This window comes from Delphinus delphis, chromosome 19, assembly GCF_949987515.2.
Source record: "Delphinus delphis chromosome 19, mDelDel1.2, whole genome shotgun sequence".
Taxonomy (NCBI): domain Eukaryota; kingdom Metazoa; phylum Chordata; class Mammalia; order Artiodactyla; family Delphinidae; genus Delphinus; species Delphinus delphis.
Window position 1 is genome coordinate 49,980,239 of NC_082701.1, and position 23,093 is coordinate 50,003,331.

General features: G+C 55.9%; 1 protein-coding gene across 2 annotated transcripts; it reads right to left on the reverse strand.

The window, feature by feature from the left end:
- Positions 1-1,264: 1,264 nt before the first annotated feature.
- Positions 1,265-23,081, reverse strand: KIF1C (kinesin family member 1C). Of its 2 annotated transcripts, XM_059997914.1 has the most exons (24): positions 22,880-23,081; positions 22,617-22,720; positions 21,072-21,192; positions 20,677-20,809; positions 20,191-20,267; positions 19,672-19,851; positions 18,980-19,045; positions 18,067-18,245; positions 17,868-17,979; positions 17,339-17,416; positions 17,124-17,189; positions 16,957-17,032; positions 16,379-16,457; positions 16,030-16,175; positions 14,879-15,048; positions 14,689-14,768; positions 14,485-14,560; positions 10,321-10,400; positions 9,378-9,472; positions 6,022-6,105; positions 5,433-5,619; positions 5,214-5,286; positions 3,804-4,418; positions 1,265-2,207 (listed from the first exon to the last, which is right to left on the reverse strand). In XM_059997914.1, exons 4-24 carry the CDS (start codon positions 20,780-20,782, stop codon positions 1,524-1,526), a joined length of 3,309 nt encoding a protein of 1,102 aa, XP_059853897.1. In that variant the 5' UTR covers positions 20,783-20,809; positions 21,072-21,192; positions 22,617-22,720; positions 22,880-23,081; the 3' UTR covers positions 1,265-1,523. The 2 variants fall into 2 exon arrangements, with proteins under 2 accessions (XP_059853897.1, XP_059853898.1); XM_059997915.1 differs by lacking the exon at positions 22,617-22,720.
- Positions 23,082-23,093: the final 12 nt, after the last annotated feature.

The following is a 23,093-nucleotide window of genomic DNA, read 5'->3' on the forward strand; positions in this document are numbered from 1 at the left end:
TGGGTCACTGTCAACGGATCCCTGAAGACCTGGCATTCAAAGTTGCCAAAATAAAGGTAGCCAGCATAAGGGTGCAGAAACCAAGAGTAAACAATTGTAGCCTTGCCCAGGGCTGCGGTTTGGCTGCAACTGGGATAATGTCTATGGTTTTGGCTGCTTGCACCTCAAGACTGACATCAGGAAGCTGTGGGCAAGCAGCTCAAATTTTCAAATGGGTGGAAGTGTGTTCCTAAGGTTGAAAACATGGGGATTCTGGGGTTTGGCCTGGTGCAGGCAGAACAGTGTTGCAATTTAACCTGCAAAACGTGTACAATACGGCACTGCCATGGACGGGCTCCTCCAAGCTAGAACGTTAAAACAAGCAGGCAGCATCTTCCTTGAAAGCAATCTTAAGACAAAATACTATTTGGAATACTGAATGCGCCCTGATAAAAGGCAGGAAACACGAACGGGATGAAATAATCAGGTGGGTGCAGTAAGCTTGATTAACACGTTCATTGTAAAACACACTCAAGACAGAACAGAACCTGGGGAAGTCGTGGCTGCTTGGGAGAACTTTCAAATAACTAAGTGATTCAAAGACGCAGAAACACCACCCCCCACCGCCCTGTCCCCCAAATGCCTCTAATTCCTGTTAGGAACAGCCACTTGGGCGTTGCCAGGCTGAGACTCCCTCTTCCTCCCCTCTCATCCCTCCCTCACCTCCCTCCAGGACAATGACAGCAGTTTTGGGGGCAGAGATGGAGACACTGGGTAAGCAAAAATGAAAGGGATATAAGGAATGGGTTACACACTCAAGAGGAGACGTGATGCTGAACATTCCAGAAACCATGATGGAAACATTCTTCTACCTTGACCTGAGTGGTGACCTATGCAAAAATTCACCGAGCCGCACTTGAGATCTGCACACTTTACTTTCATATAATCTAAACCTCCATTGAAAACCAAAACCAAATGACCACCAGCCACAAGCTCCCTCTGTTTTCCGTCCTTTATTGAAAGGTCCCACATCCTCAGGGACCCCAGGCAAACCAGACGCCAGACAGGTCCCCCAAATATAGCAGGAGGCCTGAAAGGGGAGAGGAATGACTTATGATCCCACCACACCTCCCTGGAAACAGAAACCCACCACAGACGGACAGACAGACAGGGCCAGGAGCGGGGAGACCTTACCCCCCTCTAGGTTCTCTCCCCTTTGCCCCCACTTGAAAAGAAAGTCAAACACCGACTACGCGGCACCCCAGCCCCCCACCCACCCTAGCAGCGTTTGTGGGACCCCCCCCCCACAAGGGGCAGCCCCGAGGCAGCTTCCCGTCACTCTCCTTCACTTTGGTTCGCTCCTGGCAGCTCCGTGCCCTCTTCCTTCCTCCCTCAGCCTCCGGCCCAGTTACCCCTACATCTTCTATCACCTACTCGGACCTTCTCTCTGGTCTCTAGGGCCTCCTGCCCCAGGGCTTCTGGGGAAGCAGCATCTCCTCCCAGCGAGGGGCTCCGCCAGGACCTCTCTGCCCAAGATGTGGGACTCACACGGCCGCCCCACTCTCCTTGAGGTCAGGGGCTGAGCGCTGCCGTCTCATCCGCGGGGGCGTAGTGTATGGGGGGTAGCGGGGCCCTGGGGGCCTCTGGGCTGGGTATGGTTGGGGCTGCTGGGGATAATAGTTGTGCTTTTTGGGCTGGAAGTGCTGGGGTTCGGGCTGTGCAGAACCCCCTCCCCGGGACCGGCCCCCTCCGTCCAGGGAATTCCTGCGGGGACGGTGGGACCTGCGGGGACTTGGGGGCCTGCGGGCAGGGGTGGCCAGAGAGGGGGTGAGCTCCTCAGGGGGCTGGGGTGGCATTGGGGACTCCCCGGCCCCCGCCCCCGGCCAGGACTCGCGGTGCTGGGGGTTGCTCTTGAAGGGGAAGCGCAGCTTGCAGTCGTGAGGAGGCACGAAGCGGGCGGGGGGTCTGCGCAGCCCCCCGCCCCGGCCCCCGGAGCCCTGCAGTCCCTGCAGCCGCAGCTGCTCCTGCTTGAGCCAGCGAAGGCGCCCCCGACGGAAGGCGGGGTCCTCCTCCATCAGCCTCGACACCCGCTCCCAGCTCGACAAGGGCGGCGAGGAGGGCCGCGCGGGAGGTGCTCGGTCACTGGGGGCTTCCTGCTCCGCTGCCTCAGACCCTTGGGGCTGAGCCCACGTGGCCTCACCGGCTTCTTCATTCTCATCCTCGTGATCCTGGGAGGGAGGGGGGGTGAGAGAAAAGGGGGCACGTGAGGAGAGTGGAGTCCTGAGGACGTGCAGATTCGGGAGGACAAGCTGGAAGGCCCTGGAGCAGCTAGACGTCCGGGGTCCTGAGAGAGAGAGGCATGGAGATGAGGAAGCTGGAGGGACACTGGTTTAGGAGCCCGGACCCAGAGTCGGGTGGCCGACGCAGTCCAGGTGTGCCACCTCCTAGCTGTGGGTCTGGATCTCCGGCTTGTAGTCTCTGTGCCTCAGTGTCCTCACATGTAAGATGACATCAACAATGACAGTACCTATCACATAGGGCCGTTGTAAGATTACCTGAGAAATTCTACCATGCCTCACCTAGTGGGCACTCAGCAAATATTGCTGAATAAATGATGTGCCCTGGGGATACAGCAGTCAACAAAGAGGGAAGAAAAATACCTGCCATCATTTTAGTGGACGGACACAGTTGATAAATAAATAAGAAAAATATATGGTATGGTACATAAGCTGTACTTCCATGAAATGTTAAATATAAATACATGTATTTAAGTTATTTAATATATATTATTTATATTATATGTAAGTACCATGTTATATATTTTATATATATTTTATATAAATGCATATATGTGTATATATTTTATACACATATAAAAATATATATTCACATGGAAAAGACCAGAGCAAGGAAAAGGACAGGAGGCCAGGGTGGGGGTAGATGCAGTGAAAGGACAGGAAGAGATTCACAGAGAAGTTACCATTTTAGGGAACACCCAAAGGAACTGCGGGATGAGCTCTATGGCTCTGAGAGGGAAGGGCGTTCTGGGCAGAAGGAACAGCAGGTGCAAAGGCCTTGAAGCAGGAATGCACCCAGCAAGTTCAAGGAACAGCAAGGAAGCCCAAGGGTCTGGAGAGGGGAGAGTGAGGAGAGGCGTAAGAGCTGCATTTGGAGCCGTAAGCCTTCAACACCATGACTACTGCTATAACTGGCTGCCTGTCATCCCCCTTTAGAAGGCAAGCGGGAGCGCGGCAGAAATTCTGTCTGTTGTGAGTAACCCCAGTAGCTAGCACGATGCCTGGCACACAGTAAACACTCAACTATTTACTTGTTGAGTGAATACATGGAAAACGGGTAGGTGATAACACTCCCACACGCAGGGCCACTGTGAAGGTTTACACGGTGACACAGGAGAAGCGCTCAGCACAGCGGCTACCAAAGGAAGGGTCACCCAGGAGAGGGGTGGTTCTAAGAGTGGTCACCTATGGGAACACTCATTAAGTGGTAACTTAAGGACTGTACCCTTTGTATCAGTGGTTCTCAAACTTCACTGTATTTCAGAACCACCCGGGGTACTTACTATAAATGCAGATGTGTCCCCAAAGATGCTGATTCAGTAGGTCTGGGGCAGAACCCAGGAATCTGCGTTTTCAGTTAGTGCCCTGGTGATTGTGAGGCAGGTGATTCACAAACTATGCTGTGTTAAACTTCGATAAGATTTTTTAAAGGAAGAGGAGGAAGGAGGCTGGACTCTGAGGTGGGAGGTTCAGGTTGCTACAGGGGAGAGATGCAGGCGGGGACAAGCCGGGCCGGGCCCGTCCTACCTGGGTCAGGGGGATGACCCTCTCCATGCGAAGCATGCGGTCCCTCAGGGCCTGCAGCTCGCGGTCCTTGCTGCTGTTCTGCAGCTTCACCTCCTGCAGGATCCCCGTGAGCTTGTCGATGTGAGCCCGGAGGTCCTCCACCTCTGCGCCGCGGGCTCCCTCCTCACTGCCGCCACCTCCACCTCCGCTGCCTTCCTCCTCACCCACCGTGTCCCAGACATCCCGGGCCACGGCCCTCCAGGCGTCCCCGGGCCCCTCAGGCTTGCCGTAGGTGCGGCACAGCTCCCGCATCTTGAGGGCAGCCAGGGCCTCGATCTCGGCCCGCCCGTGGCGGAAGTCGGCCAGGGCCACCTCGTAGCAGATCTCCTTCACTGCCTGCATCTTCAGGTCGGCCATGGTGGCCCAGCGGGGGTCTTTGCCCTGCAGCCGCCGTCGCTGGGGGATCTGGTACACCCTGCGGGGGGCCCTGCGCTTGCCGCTGCTGGGCAGGCCGCAGCGCTTGACGATAGTCTGGACCGTGGTGGGCGGCAGCTGCTCACGCAAGGACGAGATGAGCCGCCAGCTCTCTTCACAGGAGCGCTTGTCAGAGTCGTCCCCGCTGTCAGAGTCCGCGTACTGGGGCCACAGAGAGGGAAGACAGACGGGGAGAGAGCTAAGGGCACCCCAGAGCCATGTGTCCCAGCGACATGGAAACACCGTGGTCAGAGCGGCTCGGTGCTGGGTGCACGGCTTAACCTCTGCTCGTCTGCACAGTGGAGGTAATGACGGCACCTCCTCACAGATACGTTTTGAGGATTAATGTGCTCAGAGCGTGTGGCACAGAGAAAGCGAGTATTAGCTGTAGCCGTACCAAGGATGGGTTTCGTGTGTATATATTGCTCAGGATGCGGTTAAAGATTTAAAAGTAAGTCCATTCAAAGAACAATCTTTTTTTTTTTTAATATTTATTTATTGATTTATTTGGTTGGCTGCGCCGGGTCTTAGTTGCGGCATGCGGGATCTAGTTCCCTGATCAGGGATCGAACCCAGGCCCCCTGCATTGGGAGCATGGAGTCTTAACCACTGGACCACCAGGGAAGTCCCCAAAGAACAATCTTAAGTAAATAACAACACGGGCAGTACTTGGATTTCGTAAAAATCATAAAGGTGGCACAGGTTCAGCTAGAGTCCAGGAAGCCCCAGTCACCTGGGAGGAACCCTGCATGGGTTCCTCCCTGGGTCACATTTCTCTCCTGTCTCCTCCTAGATGCCACCTCTACCCCCTAGCCCCGGGCCCACTCCCCACTCTGGCTCAGGCAGGGTGACCAAACTCAGAGTCAGGCTGAAGCTCTGCCAGGCCGGCTGCTCCAGTGCCCCCCAGCCCACCTCCCGCCTCTGCCTGCCCCACCGCACCCCTGGCCAGCCCCTCACCAGCCGCTGCTGCTCCAACAGAAGATCAGCCTCCTCCTTTTCTTTGCGGTACTGGTTCTCCAGATCCTGCAGCCTGGGGTTGGGTGAGGAGGGGAGGAAGAGCTCTGAGGTTCTGAAGCCACCTCAATAGGGCGTCTGACAGCAGGAGGGTGCTGGGGGCTGGGCATCTGGGAGGGACGGTCAGCAGGGCCCTGGGGCGCAAGCACCCTCCCCACGCACCTCTTCTCCATCTCCAGCTTGATATCAATGCCTTGCTGCTCCAGCAGTTCCTTCTGGGCAAAGTTCCAGTCGACGGGCTCGAAGGGCGGTCCTGGGGGCGGGGGGACCCCTCGCTCCCGCTCTAGCCGCGCCTGCTCCGGGTGATTGAAGCGGAAAACGTGGTTCTTGCCCATCACAATCCTATTCCCTGGAGATAGGAGGATGGAGAAGTGGACTTACTCGCCCACGGCAGCACACCCCTCCACGTGCCCGAGGTGCACAGGGCCTTGCCCACAAATCCCAGGAGCCCCAACACAATCTCTTCCATCACCCCAAATCCAAGAGCGGCTGGAGCTGAGGCTCCCCTAGCTGGCCCCAGGAACCGCCCTGTCCCTGACAGCCAAAGGAAATCAGGAGCTTGGCATCCTCTTCCTGTTGCCCTGAGGCAGTGAGACAAACCAAAACCTGACTCCCTCTCTCTTCCCTTCCCAGTTCCGTCTTCACATTCCCACGCTGTTTCCTATTTGTTTCTGGGTCCTGCCCAGGAGTCACCCAAGAAGCTCCTCCTTGCACAGCCAGGGCCCAGGACCCTCACTGCCCCCTCCTCTACCTGACTTCAGCACCACAGGCTCAGTCACAAGTTTCCCGTTGACATAGGTCTCGGCTCCTTCACAAGGCTCCAGGGTGACCACCACTGAGGCAGGGAGAGAGGAGAGGGAGCGATCAGACCCTGGGGGTGGGGAGGGGTATGGTCACAGATTCCCACCCTGCATTCCCCCCAAAACACACATACACCCCCAGTCCCACCACCCAGTACCTGTCAGGGGTGCCATGGCCCCTCTGGTGGCAGGCAGCACGGGAAAGGAAGAGCAGAAGGAGGGTTAGAGCCCCAGCTACAATTCCCAGGAGCCTCTGAGGGGGCTCCCTTCTCACCCTCTGCCATCCTCCCCAGCAGCGGCTTAGCAAGCCCGGAATCCTCAGAGGGCGTGGCCTCGCAGGTCCAGCTGGTCGGCAGGCCCTGTCATTTCTGCCTTCCAGATGACCACTCCTTCCTTCCCAAACAACACTGCTACTGGCCAGGTCTGGATTCCTACAGCAGGCTCCTAGCCCCACTTCTGTCTGATGCATCTTGCACACTGCGACCTAACTAATCTTCTCGAGCCACAGTCAACTATCTTCAGTCAATATCACTATTTTCACGGGAGGAGATGAAGCCAACCCAACCCAAACATCTCTCAAGGTGCTCCTTGTACAAATCACCAAGCCTGCTGCTTGCTGGGACATGAGGATGCCTGAGGCACTTCCCTGTCCTTGAGGACCAGTGCCCCGTTGTCACAGAGGGGCCCCCGTATTCCAAAGACCCAGACTCTATGACTCCTTAGCTGAGGGACATTAAGCAAGTCACCCGATTTCTGTGAGCTATAAAATGGGATAACAAAGTCTTTCTTTACAGAGTGGCTGAAAGGCTCAAATAAAGTGATGTGGGAAAGAGAGTTCTTATTTACCATACAAGGAACAGAGAAACCAGAATGAATGGTAACGTAAGGCAGAGACAAGCCTATGGACGCTGTAGGAGTACAAAAATAGCAAAGAGTAACTCGGCTTAGAGGCAGAGGACTGGGAATGATTATGGGAAAGTGGTAACTCCTGAGCTGATGCTCAAAGGGAAACTTGAATGAAGGGGCAGAAACGATGGAGAAGATGTCAGACACAGCTAAAGCATCACCACGTCGGTGACCAGCAATGCAAGAAGGTGGCAGAGAAGAGGATGAGGTGGCTAGAAGGGTACCAGTCTATCCCCGCCCTTATTTCCCACCATGCCCCAAATTCATCCATCCATTCCACAAATATATTGCACCCCTATGATATGCCAGGCACTATTTTAGGTCCTGGAAATACAGGAGGAATAAAAACCAAAATGCCTGGTCTTACCGAGTTAACTTCCACTTGGTAAGAAAGATGATAAACAAGTAATTGAGCAAGTAATCTAAAGGCAGGGTTGGGCGGGGATAGTTGTTATGGAGGGAAATGAGGCCAGGTGAGAACCCACACGAACCCACAGCGATCTGAACCGAGGCAGCCCAGGACTCACAGCACAGGCCCTAGAGTCTGCCATGCTGCGTCCCAATCCAGTTCTGCCATCCTCTAGCTGTGCAGTCTCGGGCAAATTCCTTAACCCCTGGGAACCTCAGCTCCCTCACCTGTGAGCTACGTGCGAACATGCAAAGGCACAAAGTAGATGGTAAGTAATAACTATTTTTCTGTGTTCACACCTCTATCCGTGCTGCCTGCTCTTAGGCATCTTTGGTCAAGTATTAAATCTTAAAGGCCCAAATGGACTAACCCTTTATATAGCCCCCATCATTTGGGGCATAGAACCAGCTGCTGCTTCCACTGTGATGTAACCTATTCGGGCCTGTCACCTCCCCAAACACACCCTGAGCTCCCGAGGGTGGGCTGCCTCCACAGGCCTTGTGTGGTTTTGGTATCACCCCAGTACATGGCTTGAGGGAACCGCAGAACAGGAACTCGGTAATAACTCACTGGGCTGAACGGATTCAATAGCTCGCAGCCCACAGGGCCGGAAGCGTTTGCTGCTGCTAGGAACTTGAACGAGACCAGAACAACTGCATTAATCCACTGACCAGAAAATGGAACTGAAGTCCACCGGGCAGGTCTTCAACCTGAGCTGCAGGCCACACGAGAGCATCTTTTCTTATTTTAAGACACACGCTGACCACGGGTGCCCTGTCTCCTGTCCCCCAGAAGCATCAGACCTGAGGCACATAGCACGGGCTCCAGGTGAGGGAGAGCTCAGGTGTGACACGGCCAACCTCCCTGCCCTACTCACTTCCCAGAGCTTAACTTCACTTGGGCACAACTGAACCCAAATCAGTCCATTTAAAAAAAAAATGACCTGGACTTCCCTGGTGGCGCAGTGGTTAAGACTCCACGCTCCCAATGCAGGGGACCCGGGTTCGATCCCTGGTCCAGGAACTAGATCCCACGTGCCGCAACTAAGAGCTTGCATGCCACAACTAAAGAGCCGGTGAGCCGCAACTAAGGAGCCCGTGAGCCACAACTAAGGAGCCGCCTGCCGCAACTAAGGAGCCCATGTGCCACAACTAAGAAACCGGCGAGCCACAACTAAGAAGCCTGCCTGCCGCAACTAAGGAGCCCATGTGCCGCAACTAAGAAACCAGCAAGCCGCAACTAAGGCACCCGTGAGCCACAACTAAGGAGCCCACCTGCTGCAACTAAGGAGCCCACGTGCCGCAACTAAGGAGCCCACCTGCCACAACTAAGACCTGACGCAACCAAATAAATAAACATTAAAAAAAGACCCAACCAGAACAAAACGGTGACCTCAGAATATGTCCTAAGTGGTACTTAACCACGAACATTGTTTTGTTACCTGTCAGACAGATTACTACCTACACCCTGAGGGCTTGTGGTTCCTAAAAGCTTTTGCTGCTGTGGCCAAAAACAGCTAAAAACTTCTGAAAGTTTTGGAACCACAGGGAAACATGGGCTGACTAACTGCCTGAAACTTTCGTAGTCATAGCTACATAGATAATCAGGTTTTCAGAGATAAATTCAGATATCCCACTGAAAAATCTACAGGTTTTCATAAAAAACAACTAGGGTGCTATTTGAGGCTAAAAAATCAAGGAAGAGGGCAGGATCTCCTCTTCCCAAAACCTCACCCTCTGAAGCCACAGTCTTCTGTTTCTGCCTTGGGGACCCTCAGCACTCCCAGCTCACAACAAGAGTCTGCGCCCTGAGGGCAGGTGCAGATAGCAGGGCCCCCACTGCTGACCAGGAGTTCGAAGCCCCCTCTCAGGGCGAGGACACATCCTGTCACGTGGCGGCTGCACTCCCAGGGCCCGAGCCAGGGCTCGGTATTCAGTGAGGGACCTGTCTCTCTCTGTCTGGTCACTCCAGTCTCGCCCCCTTAGCCATTACCTTCTCCGTCTGGCTGAGGGATGCTCCGGAACAGACAGTGTTGCTCCCGAATGAACTGCCCAGTCAGCTTGATGTCCACATCGACCTGGCCGACCCTGGGGAAGCAATGGCCAACAATTTCTGAGCATGTGCCAGTCATACATATACCAAGCCCCTTCTGAACACAAGTTCAACCAACTCAGTAAGCCAAGTATAATTATTCCCATTTCACAGATGAGGAAGCTGAGGCTCAGAGAGGTAAGTAACTTGCCCAAGGTCATGCAGCCCGGCAGTGGTGAAGCTGGGATGTGAGCCCAGATCTGCCTGGCTCCAAAGCCCACATCCTCACTGTTATACAGCAAAGGGGGAAGGGAACCTGGAGTGGGGTGGGTGCCCTCAGCCTTGGTTCCTGCATCCTTCCCATGATGATCACCAAGGACAGCTGAACAGCCTGTGTCAGGAGAGGAAGGAGCACCCTCACCCCTTTAACTCCAGGAGGTGACCTTGGAGGCGCTGAGCCCCAGGGGTTCATTAGCATTAGCCAGTGAAGTTACCTGTCATATAGGTACTGCCCTCAACAGCATTGGGCCAGGGTTATGTTTCCCTTCTCTCTCCCACCCCAAGGGAGGGTCCCACTAAGCGATGCCCAGGCAGTGGTGCTGGGGGCCAAGAACGCAGCAGTCCAAGCTCCCACCCACTCTCTGCCCCAGTAGATCAGGACCTATCCCTGCCAGTGCTGGTTTGGTTTGGTCCCAGGAGGGGTGTCACCCACTCCAAAGCGGTGGGTGGAGGCAGGCTCAGCAAGTTCTCAGGAAGCCTGGAGCTAACAGGGCTTCAGAGGAGCTGTCCTGAGACGTGGGGTGTCCCCAAGAGATCATTAGAGAAGGGAGTCGCCAGCGTGGCCCTCCCTCTGCAACCACACCCTAAAAGGAGAGGCTGCCCCACGGGCCCAAGCAAACACTACCTGGTGACACCATCTTTGATGTGGTAGAGCAGACATTCAGACATCAGGGGGTCTTCATTCAGGTTCACCAGGTGTGGAGTCTGAGGGGGAAGGGGCGGCAATCAGGGGAGAGCCGCCAGGGGTGCGGCCAAGAGGGAGGGAAGGCGCTTGGCAGACATCCCTGCAGGCTCCCCGCTGCGCCCCTCCCCCTCACTGGGAGGGCGAGCTCTCCCACCCCCTGCTCCCACTCACCCCAATGCCTTCGGGGCAGCCTGACCCACCCCCTCCCGGCACACAAGATGCCCCCACCCTTCCGGCCCCTCCCCAGGCCCCATTTCTTCAGAGGCACCTGGACACTCCAGTCTCCCTGACCCGAAACCTTAGAAGCCACCTGCCCTCTCTCTGCTTTCCCTGTATTCCCTCTGGCCCCAGGGCTCATCACTTCTTCCCTCAAAATATATCTTGCCACTTCGAGAGGGGACTGCTCAGACCTCTCTGGCCCATGCAACGCATGCCTGCCTGACTTGAGTCTGCTTTTCATGCCGGTACTCCTGGGCGTCCTCCACGGCAGGGCCCCAGCCCACTTATCCAAGCCCCTTTGCGGGGCCCCCTCTCCCCTTCTGTGCTCGCACCCAGTGGGCTCTGAGCACTCACTCCAAAAAGCCGGGCTCATCCCTGCCCATCCCCTCGCCTGCAACAGCCTCCCTCCTGGCCCCACCCCCACCTGTCAAAATCATTCACTTCCGGTCCCTCAAGGTCTGTCTCAAACGCCACTTCTTCCACAAAGCCTTCCCAGGCCTTCCACCCGAACACAAGATCCCCTGCCTCTGTTCCGCAAGGATATACCGTGGCCTTTCTATGTGCAAGACCCCACTGTGGTGCCAGGCAGGACAGAGATGAGTCACACCTAGAGGCTGCTGCCCCGTTGGTCAGGAAATCAGAGCCAACTTGGGGAGATAAGACTTGTCGTGGAAACACCATTGCAGGTAAGAAACACATGCCTCATAATAGACTTCCTGAACTTTTCACGCCCTCACTTAGCTCATTCATTCATTCATTCATTCATCCCACTGTATCCTGGGAGGGGCTCATACACAAAAATGAATAAAATGAAGACCAATGGGAGCTCATGGGGGTCAGGGGAGCTTCATGCAAAAGGCAGTATGGGAGCTGGTCTCTGATGATAAGGAGGACGTGGACATGAACAAGGAAGAGTGTTTCAGGTGAAAGAGGAGTCTGAACAAAGGCACGGAGGCAGGGGAGCACAGGGTGTAGGGGAAGACAGCCAGCAGTCAAGGCCCCATCTTTCTGTGGGAGTCCCCGAACAGGAAGCCCAAGGCTACGTCCACAGTGGATGCGTTGTGTATCTGTGCATCGGCCCCTCCAACGATGACTCTGCAACACTTCCTCTTCTCCTGAGGGATGACCACGCCCCTCCCGACACTGCAGTGTCAGGCCTGCTTGGGAATGGCAAACACGGATGGGTCCTGGAAGCAGAAAGCGATCTATCCCTCGGGAGAGGGGACATGATTTAGGGCAGTGCTTTTCAATCTTTATTCAGCCCTGGAACCCTTTGTTCACAGGAAACCTTACCTAGAAGCCTAACACGTCAAGCAGATAAGCAGAGAGCTGCTCAGGCCGAGGTGGGGGCAGGGGACCCAGAGTCCAGTCCTGCCCCCGCCTCCCCATTCCCTGTGAAGGAAGCTCCGAGCCAGGTTTGAAAATTACTGACTTAGGAAGTCCTTAGGCCTGGTGGCGAGGTCTCAGGAAAGAAGGGGCTTTCCCTAAGGCCCTTGGCTCTCTCCAGGACAAACTGGAGCTTCTGCCCCAAGGACCCAATTCTCCACTCGACGTTTCCTAGGTTGGAGTCACCCCCACCAAACCCGTTTCTCCTGTGAGCCTAACAGCTTTCTCTCTGAAATCCACATGACTTTTAAACTTACGAGAATGTCTCGCCACCTGGAGAAAATGCCGAAGTTACCTCCCCTAAGATGCTTTTTTTTACCAATCAGATGGGCAAAGATCAAGAAGTTGAAGAGGATGAGGGAACACGGGCTGTCTTGTATGATGCTCTTGGGAGTGTAAGTGGGCATGGTTAAAATCTCTGGAGGCACGCTGGCAAAAGAGATCAAAGTTTTACCTGGCTACTGGTGGCCCCCAAATCTCCACTTCTAGGAATATGTTCTACAGACAGCAGACCATTAGTAAGACTATCTTCTGTAACGTTGTTTATAGTATCAAAGAATGGGAAACGACCTAAATGTCCATCAGTAGGAAGCTGGTTAAAAAAAATTATCCTACGTCTATACAATAGAATATTCTGACACTGTGGGGGAAAAAAAAAAAAAAAACGGACAGAACTGCGATACACTGATACGTGAAAAAGTAACATGTCAAGTGTGGAACCAGCACCACGGCAAAGAGGGGCGATGTGTGCATGCGTACGTGGATGATCATAACACACGCCTGTACGTGCAGAGACTACCTCTAGAAGAACACGTCAGGAGCCAGCAACAGGACTCGCCTCTGGGAGGGGAACCCGAGGGTGGGAAGGAAGGAGATTTCCTTTGCACCTCACTGTACAAAGTCAACGTTCCCGGTGGGGCGTGCCACCTTTACAAGAACAACTAAGAACAAAACAGAACAGAAGTCCCTCCTGTTGGTCCCAAGCTCTAGCAGGTGGCACCTTGCACAGTGTGAGCCTCTCCAGGAAAGAAAAACCCATCCATCAGCCTGTCCATCCCTTTCTACCTTTCCCTAGCCCTGCAGCTGTGGCAGAAGCTCCACAGGTACCTGGCACCCCCAGGTGGCTGGCAAGCCATGCCGAGAGCCCCCTGCAGTCCCTCCTCCCAGATGTGCGCCTCTGGGGGATCCCAAAGCCCTGGGTGCCCAGCCCCGGACCTGACCCCTCAGCCCTGCCTGCCACCCTCAATCACCCACTGACAGCTCTCTCGCCCCTGGCCGTGCCTCAGGCCAGGCAAACCCCTCTCCTCTGTCTGGATCCCTGTTCAATGGTCCCTGCTTGCTCAGTCACCCAGACACCATATCCGTATGAAAATCGGAGGGGTCTCCTTCCAGTAACCCACTGCCTGGAAGAGGTGTATCTCACTTAGAGCCTGATCCTATGATGCTTCATACCACAGCCCTGACAGGCGTGGCTGGCTCCATTCCAGGGCTGGGACTGGAAGTTCCTGCTTTGCCCAAACTGGCCTCTGCATCACTGCTTCACCAGTGTGCACCACTACAGCTGTGCTGGCCGTCGGAAGCCAGCGTCCACTCTGACTGGTTGGTCCCCGTGCTGTGCTGGTTGCTAAAGGTTTTGAATAACATTCCTGCCTCCAACTGAGCCTGATCACTCCTGCCCTGCTTCTTTCCTTCCTTCCTCTCCACAAAGCCTTACTGAGCGCTTACTACACAGCGGGCACGTGACAGGTGCTGGTGCGCCCCACTCGGCCGACAATACCCCACATTTGCTCGGCCCGATGTTCTCTCTGCTCCTCTCTACCACGCCCCCCGTCCATCTTTCAGGCTCCACTTTCCAAACCACCTTCTCCAGGAAACCAGTTTCCATACACCTCCAGGCCGCACTGACGCTTCCATCTTTAAGCCTCTCGCTGCGTTTACAAGCAACATCCTACAGGTTAGTACTTACTGTTCTATTCCTTTTACAGTCTTGTCTTCCCAAGTTATCCTTTCGAAACGTACTTTTTAGGGTTTTTTGCATTTGTTTGCTTGTTTTTGAATAGCTAACACATACACAAGTTACAAAATCCAAATGATACAGAAGTGTACACGGTGGACAAGTCGCTATCCCAGCCAACCTGCAATCTCCCAGGGTCCTCTCCCTTCCCCCTGGGGTAACCACCGTAACCAGTTTCTTATGAATCCAGAGATACATTCTACGCGTGAACTCATACGCGCACGTGTGTGGGTGTCTATTTATAAATACCTAGATTCTAAGCAGCTCTTGAAATCCCCCTAAGGGCAGGGACCCTGGCATCCTGTGGTCCCTAGATGGAGGCAGAAGACAGGGACGGCCGGAGAACAGAGAGGGGAGGAGCAGGAGTGGGGACAGAGGTGATGGAGGGACAATTCAGAGACCTGAGATCAGAATTAAAACTCATGACCCTGCCACCCCAACCCTCTTCTTTCAGCATCCAGAGTCCCTGAGGCCTCCTCACTCACCTTCTTCGGAGAGAAGACGCCCACGGTTCCCCCATCTTCCCGGACAGCCACCCCCATCTCAGCCAGCAACGCTTCTCTGTAGGCAAAGGAGAGGCAGATATTGGTCTTGTCATCGGTACCCACGAACCCCTCCCCTGCAGGGCCTGACCTTCCCTCCCCACCTCACTCCTTCCAGGGCTCCAGCTGTCAGCCCCACCCTCACACCTCTCCATCCTCAAGGCCTCCGTCTTACGTAGCTTCTCCTCCCAGGTCTCATTCAGCTCAGCTATAATCTTCTCTGTCTCCTGGGGGCACAAGACGGGCAGGGGTCAGGACAGACTGGGACAAGCACCTCCCAGGGGGTGATTCCCAGCAGCCCCCAGAGCCCCACCCCTTGCCAGCTCCAGCTTCCCACCTGCAGTCTCTCCATGGCCTCCTCAGGCCCAATCTGGGGCTCGGCACTGGGGGAGAACGATGGCTCCAGCTCCCCGTTGTGTGCTGCGGGGGACGAGGGCGAAGCTGGGGCAGAGGGAGACGATACAGCTGGCAGAGCACCTCCGGGACTCCCCTCATCCACCTTCAGGCCTAGGAGGGAGAAGAAGGTAAAAGAAGGAGGCCAAGGAAAGATGGAACTGATCGGAAACAGAGAAGGTCTCACAGGGGACCAGCTTGGAAGGACTGCAGAAGACCCATGGTCCACCTCCACAAAGTAGGGAGCCCTCCTACTGCAGCCTTGACAAATGGACACCGAGTCTCTGCTTGTTCCCCTCCAGGGATGGAAAGCTCATTACTGAACAAGGTAGCCAGTTCCTTCCATTGCAGGATGACTTGTACCATCAGAAAGTTCTTAGCTGAGAACTTTTCTTAGCTGAAATCTGCCCCATGTTACATGTAGCTCTGTTTCTAGTTCTGCCCTCTGGGATGAGAAAGACCACTGCTTTTTTCTTTTGCAAGACTACCCTTCAAATGTACAGAGGTGAACATCGTGTCTACCTTCTCTTCCCAAGAACCCTTATTCTCCCCACCGTGCCCCTTAGCACCCCAATTCCTCAATGGGATGGACCCCAAGACTGAATGCACAGTCCACACCGGACACAGCCAACACGGATCATAGACTATCTAATACAGATGCCATTTCACAGTAAGGAGACTGAGCCTTACGTTTCAGAAATTAGTCCACTGTTGACTATTATTAAGCTTACGGTCAATTTAATTCCCAATGTTTCACAAGAACTTCTGTCAAGGCAGGTGCCCAGCAGCCTATTCTTAATGACTTACTGTTCAAACCATAAACGCATGACTTGCCATTTACTCCTGCTCCTGTCGTTTCAGTAGTTCCAGGAGCCTGTCAAGGTCCCTCTGAATCCTGCCTGCCTCTCCCCAGGAGGATCAGTCCCTCCCAGCTCTGTAACACCTGAAGGCGTGACCTGTCCCCTCTCCACACCTGCATCTAAGTCAAGGGGCACTTGCTGGGCTTTCTGGGCAGTGGTCCCTCCCTGGTCCCAGGCCAGGGGCCAAGCAGCTGGGCCAAGGAGCCTCCCTGAGCTGACCCTCCCGGAGTCCCACCTCCCAGGGCAGAGGCGGAGAGCCCCTGGGCCATCAGCAGTTCGCGCAGCCGGGCCACCTCCTCCTGCAGCTCGCGGATCAGCCGGGCATTAGGGTCCTCGTTGATGATGGCATTGCAGCGAATCTGCTTGGTGCGGTCGGCGTACCTGGATGAGGAGGGAGGAGTGGGACCAGTGAGGCCTAGACACGGGTGACCTTGGTCTGCTGCCCGATTCCCTCTCCCTCCCAGGTTTCATCATAGTGCAGTAGAGCTGAGGGTCAACCCTATCTCATGGGGAGGGTCCTGAACTACCAGCCGCTGAGCTCCTGGCACTTTTCGTGTCCCACCCCACCCCTACTAGAGCCCCACCTGAGGGTGCTAAGAGTCTCCTCGTAATTGATGTCCGCGGGGCTCAGGGCCGCAATCATTGCTGTGCGTGAATTCCCACCTATGAATGAAAGGAGGGGAAAGCTTGAGCTGGGCAGGGTCCTAAGAAAAGTCAGACTGGGTCACAGGGTCAGGGGGGCCTCATTGCTCAGGCAGGGGTCCAATAGGGTCACTGTCCAAGGTAGGGTAAAGCTAAGAGTTGTGGAGCTAATCGTGAAATCTGGTGGTCAGAGGAAGTGGGGGTGAGGTCAGGGAGACATCAGACATCTGTGGGACAATCAGCGATCAGTGGGCGGAGGATGAAGTCAAAGGCGGGTGTGAGGTCAGAGAGCAGTCAGGGGGAGCCAAGTCAGTGAGGCCCTTGGCTCGGCAGGGAGCGTGTGGCCTTGATCCCAGCATCAGGACACTTTCAAAGGATGCCCCTGGGGATCAGGGGGAAAGTCAACGGACCACTGGAGGATTTGAGGTTCCAGGGGTGTCAATGGGACTGGTATCAAAAGGGGGTTGGCAGGAATGGCGGCAGGGTCGCCATAGAGAGACAGAGAGGAGAAGCCCCTCACCCAGATTCTCCTTGAGCAGCCAGGTGAGCACAGAGTCCCTGTAAGGGATAAAATCCGACTTCCGCTTCTTTGATTGCTGAGGGACCGAAGGAGGAAGGGGGTTACGGTGGGCCACCCTCTTTGTCCGCTTTCCCAGAGCCCCGTCTCTTCCCACGCCCAGGTCTTACCATATCCGCAAGGGCCGAGATCACCTTCCCTAGAGTGGTCAGGGACTTATTGATGTTGGCGCCTTCCTGGCAAGAGGAACGTGGGGAATGAGGCCTTCTTCTCCCACTCCGATCCCCTTCCCCCACTCCCCCCACAGCCAGAGTCCCAGTTATGATTTGAGACCACTGCACACAGCCCCCAACACTGCCCTGTCCGACCCTCCCAAGCCCCTCACCTTCAGGCGCATGCCCCGGGCCCCTGAGGAGTCAGCCCGCTCACTGCCAGCAAGGTCCACCAAACTGATCTTACTGACCTGGGTCAGAGGAAAGAGACAGGAGGTGACTGGGTCAGTGCGGGGCAGGCATATCAAGGGAACACCCAGCAAGAGGACTAGGCAGTTGGCAAGGGATGGAGAAAGCCAGGAGTGGAGGACGGAAGGGGAATACATAAGATGACAGTGAGGGTTTGGTTAGTTGTCCTTTTCTTCATTTATTCAATCACAGATATTCACATGCCCACTGTGTGCCGGGACAAGGCACACAGTGGGCTCCAAGACCTGCCCCAAGGAGCCTAGCTAGAAGAACAAACATGCAAAAGGAGACTATCCCACTGATCTGATAGGGGAAGCACGGGGGGCTGTGGAAGCTCAGAGGAGGCACTCAACCAAGCCTGGACAGGGAGGGAGGACGCAAGGCCCGCTGATCACATCTCTGTCTCTGTTACCAAGTGGGATGGGGTTGCAGCGGGTGGGGGGGGGGGCCTACTTTCTCTGAGTCCAGTCCAGTGAGCTGATCGTGGCAGCGCTGCGTGAAGACAATGGTGAAGACGGCGTGGGAACGGCTGCTGGTCTCATTCATGTTGGTGGCGGCCACAGTCCTGGTGGGGAGGGAATGGTCAGTGGGTCCGGCCCCTCATCTTCCTAACCCCGTCTGCCTTGCCCTCCGCCCCATCAGCCTGCCTCACCGCGCTTTATTTCCACAGTCCATGAGGTCAGCAATGTCTGCGTAAGAGGTCACAGCCAATTTAGACAGGTCCTGCACATAGGGGCCCAGGATGGGGTGCTCTCGGACCCTCAGAGAGCCCCGACTCTTGGGGTTCAAGAGGTCTCGTACCCTCTCACAGTAGATCTCCATGTAGCTCACCTGAGTGGGAGAAGCAAATAAAAAGTAATAAAGGTGGGCTTCCCTGGTGGCGCAGTGGTTAAGAATCCGCCTGCCAATGCAGGGGACACGGGTTCGAGCCCTGGTCCAGGAAGATCCCACATGCCACAGAGCAACGAAGCCCGTGCGCCACAACTACTGAGCCTGCGCTCTGGAGCCCACGCGCCACAACTACTGAAGCCCGCGTGCCTAGAGCCCGAGCTCCTCAACAAGAGAAGCCACCGCAATGAGAAGCCCGTGCACCGCAACGAAGAATAGCTCCCGCTCGACGCAACTAGAGAAAGCCGCGCGCAGCAACAAAGACCCAATGCAGCCAAAGATAAATAATTAATAAATAAATTTCTGAAAAAAGTAAAAAAGCTAACAACCACACCCAATGGGAAACTTAACCTGGACTCCACTGAATACAATACAGGTAACCTACGCTGAGTGTTTACTATGTGTCGCTAAGCATTTTACATGTGCAAGCTCACTGAGCCTTCCAACAACCCTAGGAAGGGGACCCCTGATCATTATCATTTCAGATAAAAACGCTCTGGAGCCGAGAGAGAAGTCATTTGCCCAAAGCCACAGTTACTAACTGGTAAAGCCTAGAGCAGATCCCAGGCTGCCTGACTCCAGAGACTGCACTTGGTCTTAATCGCTCTGCTCACCTCCTCCCTACCCAGGGGACACTGTGGCTCCCCTCCCAGCCCCCTCCCAAGACCTGGGCTTACCTCCACAGAATAGGATAGCTGAGCACTCTGGTTCTTACTAACACGAGAGAAGAGGTCCTCACAGAGCTGGAGGGGGACACAGAGAAGCACAAAGATGCTGCTGTTCATGGCACACCTGTGGCGCCCAGCACCCAGGCCAGGCCAGGTCGCAAGTGACCCTGTTTAACCCTTACCACAGCCCCAAGGGAGGGATGGGATCGTTCCCATTTTACAGATGGGAAAGCAACCTCTGAGAGGTTCACATTTGCCCAGGGTCAGAGGCTAGTATTCAGTGAGCCAAAATGCAAGCCCGGAGCCTGTATGCAAGGTCACTATGCTGCAGTCAGAGAGATTATGGTCAACTCTCAGTTATCCACAACTGGCTTTTCCTACAGTAAACACCTTGACTACGGTACACAAGCCTACATGGGAACTACACTCACAAGTAATTACGAGACAAGGTAAGACAGCAGCAAGTGGTAGAAACAAGGTTCAAACCCTGGGCGCTCTGCCGCCAAAGGTGTGGCTGTTCTCATTGAGCTTTCTTGGCCCTGATGTCCAGGTTGGAGCCAACCTCATCCCCCATCACCTTCCCTATTACTAACAACCAGAGAGCCAGGTCTCTGCTCCACAACGCTTAGAACCCAGCCTACTCCCCTAGGGGCAGCTGAAGAGGCTTCAGCCCTGGCCGCCCTGCCAGGCCCCGAGTGTACCTGGGGCACGATGCCCTGCTGCCCTGGCTCCTGCCGCCCCATCATGGTGTAGGATTTCCCAGCCCCCGTCTGCCCATAGGCAAAGATGCACACGTTGTAGCCTTCAAAGGCATGGAGCAGCATCTCTTCTCCAATATCCCGATACACCTGTTGCTGAGATGCAAACTGGGGGTCCTCGGCCTAGGTAAAAGGGGGGCAAGAAAGACAGCAGGAACCCTAGATGACTTTGTCCTTGGTATCTAGGTGCCCAAAGGTCTTGTGTGCCCCCACCTCGATCACGGTCCTAATCATCCCTGAGGATCCTATCTAGTCTCCTGCCAGCCCTAAATTATCCCAGGGATTCTGCCTCCCCCTTCCTGATCCTAGTCACAAGTTCAGGGTCCTACCCACCCCCACCCAAGGGTCCTGGTCCTCCCAACCAATTCCCTGGAGGTCCTATTTCCCAGCAATGCTCCCTCCCCAGGACCTGAATCCCCCGTCCCTCTTTGCTTAGCTCTTCCCCCAACCTAACAACCTCACCGAAGTGTGTGACCAGTAGGAGTAATCGAAAGTGAAGCTTTTGGGGGCATCCTTGCTCTGTCTGGGATTGACGATGGCTGAGAAAGCAAAGGAACGAAGGCCAAGGTCAGGTACTCCCGACCGCTGCCCACTCCCCACAAGCCCTCAGAAGCCGGGCATCCCACTCCCCTCCTCTATCCTAGTTCATCTCTCCCCTTTAATACTCCCCACCCCCTCCAGCCACCAAAGCTAATTTTGGCTTCCCAGGACCCGCCCCCCTCCCGGCTGCCTCCCTGGATTGGGCAATGGAGGGCTCCAGGCCAACATTCCCCCTCCCAGGGACTGGGAGCACGGAAAGGCCAGCCTGTCCCAGCCTCCTTCCTTACAATTAGCACCTGCTCCGTGCCCAGCACAGCCCTCCTCCTGGTTCGGCCCGCCAGGACTGGCCCGTACAGTGGGCCCGGGCTGCCCTGCCTGTGCCCAGATGGGCCCCTGGGACTCACTCACAGGTGGTGCTGCCCTGCATGCTGACCACACACTTGGCATCCTGGCTGGTCTCACGGGCGTTGAAGGGCCGAACCCTCACTGCCACTTTCACCGAGGCGCCAGCCATGGCTCCAGATACTCCCACCCTCCTCAGCTGGAGGACAGAGATAGAAGAGAAGGTCAGAGCTGTTGGGAGGCAATGTCTGGGGGACCCAGACATTGCCTCCCAACTTCTCCGAGGAACCAGTCTCTCCACACCCCCTTCTCCGGCGACCCAGCCCCTCAAGGACCCAGTTTCTGTTTCCTTGGCCTTCCTCCCCAATGGCAGTCTCCTCAGGGACTCCCGGAGATGTTCCTGCCTCTCTCCCCAGCCTTTTCCCAGCAGGCAGGGACCTGGGATGTCACCCCAGAGTTACCTGGTGTCCTGGCCCCAGACCAGGGGGGCTGTATCAGTTCTGGCTGCCACCGGCCCTCGTAGGAGGAGCCCCATCCTACACTGGGGGCCTGGCCACGCCAGCTGGGGCTGTAGGGGAAACCCTGGTTGTGGGGGAAGAGTGGTTAGGAGGCACCCGTGGCTCCAGAGGTGTGTCTGGGGTTCCAGGGTTGGAGGACAAGGGGTGGGAGGTAATGTTAGGAAAGGTGAGGATGGCTGTTCCTCTGGAGTGGTCGAATGCAATGTGAATCCAAGGGCAGGGACGGTGATATTTTTATTCCTCGTCACTCACAGTGCACTGAACGTTCAGAGAGAGAAGAGAGAAAGAGGCTGGACAGAGAGCAATTCAGAGAGAGGGACACATGGGCAGAGACACTGAGGGTGGTGGGAAGCGGGGAGAGGAGAGGCAGAAAGTCCCCAACACCAAGAAAATGAGAGAGACAAGAAGACTGAGGTCATGCTACGAAGAAACGTAAGGGGACACACAGAGGACAGCAAACACAGAAATGTTAAACAGGTAGGGGAAAAGCACAAATTGGAAGCCCAGAAGAGAAACAAGATGCAAGAAAATCCCAAACATAAGACCTGCCCTAAAATTCCCCCACAGGGTCAGCCAGGGAGAAGTAGAAACCAGCTCCCACCTAGGGTCCATAACCTCCACACAGAGGGAGAGACTGCTGATGGGCAAAATCCAATGGCTGGAGGTACAGCCCAGAACTGGGATCCACAGGGCCTGCCTATAAGCCCCAAATCCCTTGACCAGCCCCCAGCACTTCCTCCTTAGGATCCAGGACAATGGGCAGGAGAGGGTGGGGTCATCCTGTAACCATCCTACCAACCACCAGGGTCCTCTGTTGGAGGATCCAGAATACCTGTGTTTATGGGAAGGGAGGCTAGCAGTAGGGTCCCCCTGAAGAAGGAGAGAAGGGAAAGGAAGCAGGCAGGTCCCAGCTCCAGCCTGGGGTTAGTGCTATGGCATCCACTACCCTGGGGAAAGTGCCAGTCTGGAGCCCAGGAATGTGGGTGACCCGGTGCCCACACCCTGGGAGGAGAGGCTGAGCAGCCCACACCCACGGACAACAGGGTGGGAGGGTTGTGAAGAGAGATCAGAGGTGTTGAGCCTCCTTCTGTGGCCCCAAAGGGCCTCAAACCCCTGTCCTGCTGGGCCTCACCACACCAGCCTTTCTGGCCAGGGCATGGGAGGGGTGAGAGGGCTGGTCTGTCCCAGGACAGGAAGGGAGTAGCTGAAACCACAGAGGCTGTCTCAGGAAGAACAGCCCTGACCCCCAGACCCTGATCAGGGGAGGGAAAGGACACTGATGGAGACACGCAATTGTAACGCCGTTATGGCTAACGGGGCAGGGAATGAGATGGCACTGCTGGTGGATGGCGGGGTAATGGGCCAGGAGAGAGGTACAGGGGTCGGCTGGTGCAGCGTAATGGGTCAGTGGGGTACAGACAGTAGCCGCGGCTGGGGTGAGGCCGAGCGACCCGAAAGGGGGCCTAGGGCCACCTGCACCTTGCTCACCCAGAAGTTTTCACACAGGCCCCCGTCCCGGCCTTTCTGGGCGGCCATGCGGACAGTGTCCTCCGGTCCAGCCAACCGACGGCCGCCCCGGGCCTGGCACCTCTCTGCGCCTCCGCGGGACAAATAGCACATGATCCCGGCTCCCGGGGCCAGCCGGCCCCCGCCGGGTGGTGCAAACCGGGACCCCGGCTCCCCGCCCCCCAGCCCGGCACATTCCTCCGCGGGCGTCCCCTCCCTCACCCCCCCTCTCGCACAGCTCTCACCTCGTCGCGGCGGGGCTCCCGGAGCGGCTGGGCAGAGTGCAAAGGGACAAACTTCCCGTGAAGCGTGAGGCGGGAGCGGGGGCAATCCGGGGCCGCTTCGGGGCTGCCCCCGCCCCTCGCCGGGTCCCCGGGCGGCGGGCGGCGGACTCGCGCCCCGGGGGCGGCAGCAGTAGCGGCGCCAGCGGCCGGCGCCCGCCCGGGCAGCACGAGCTGG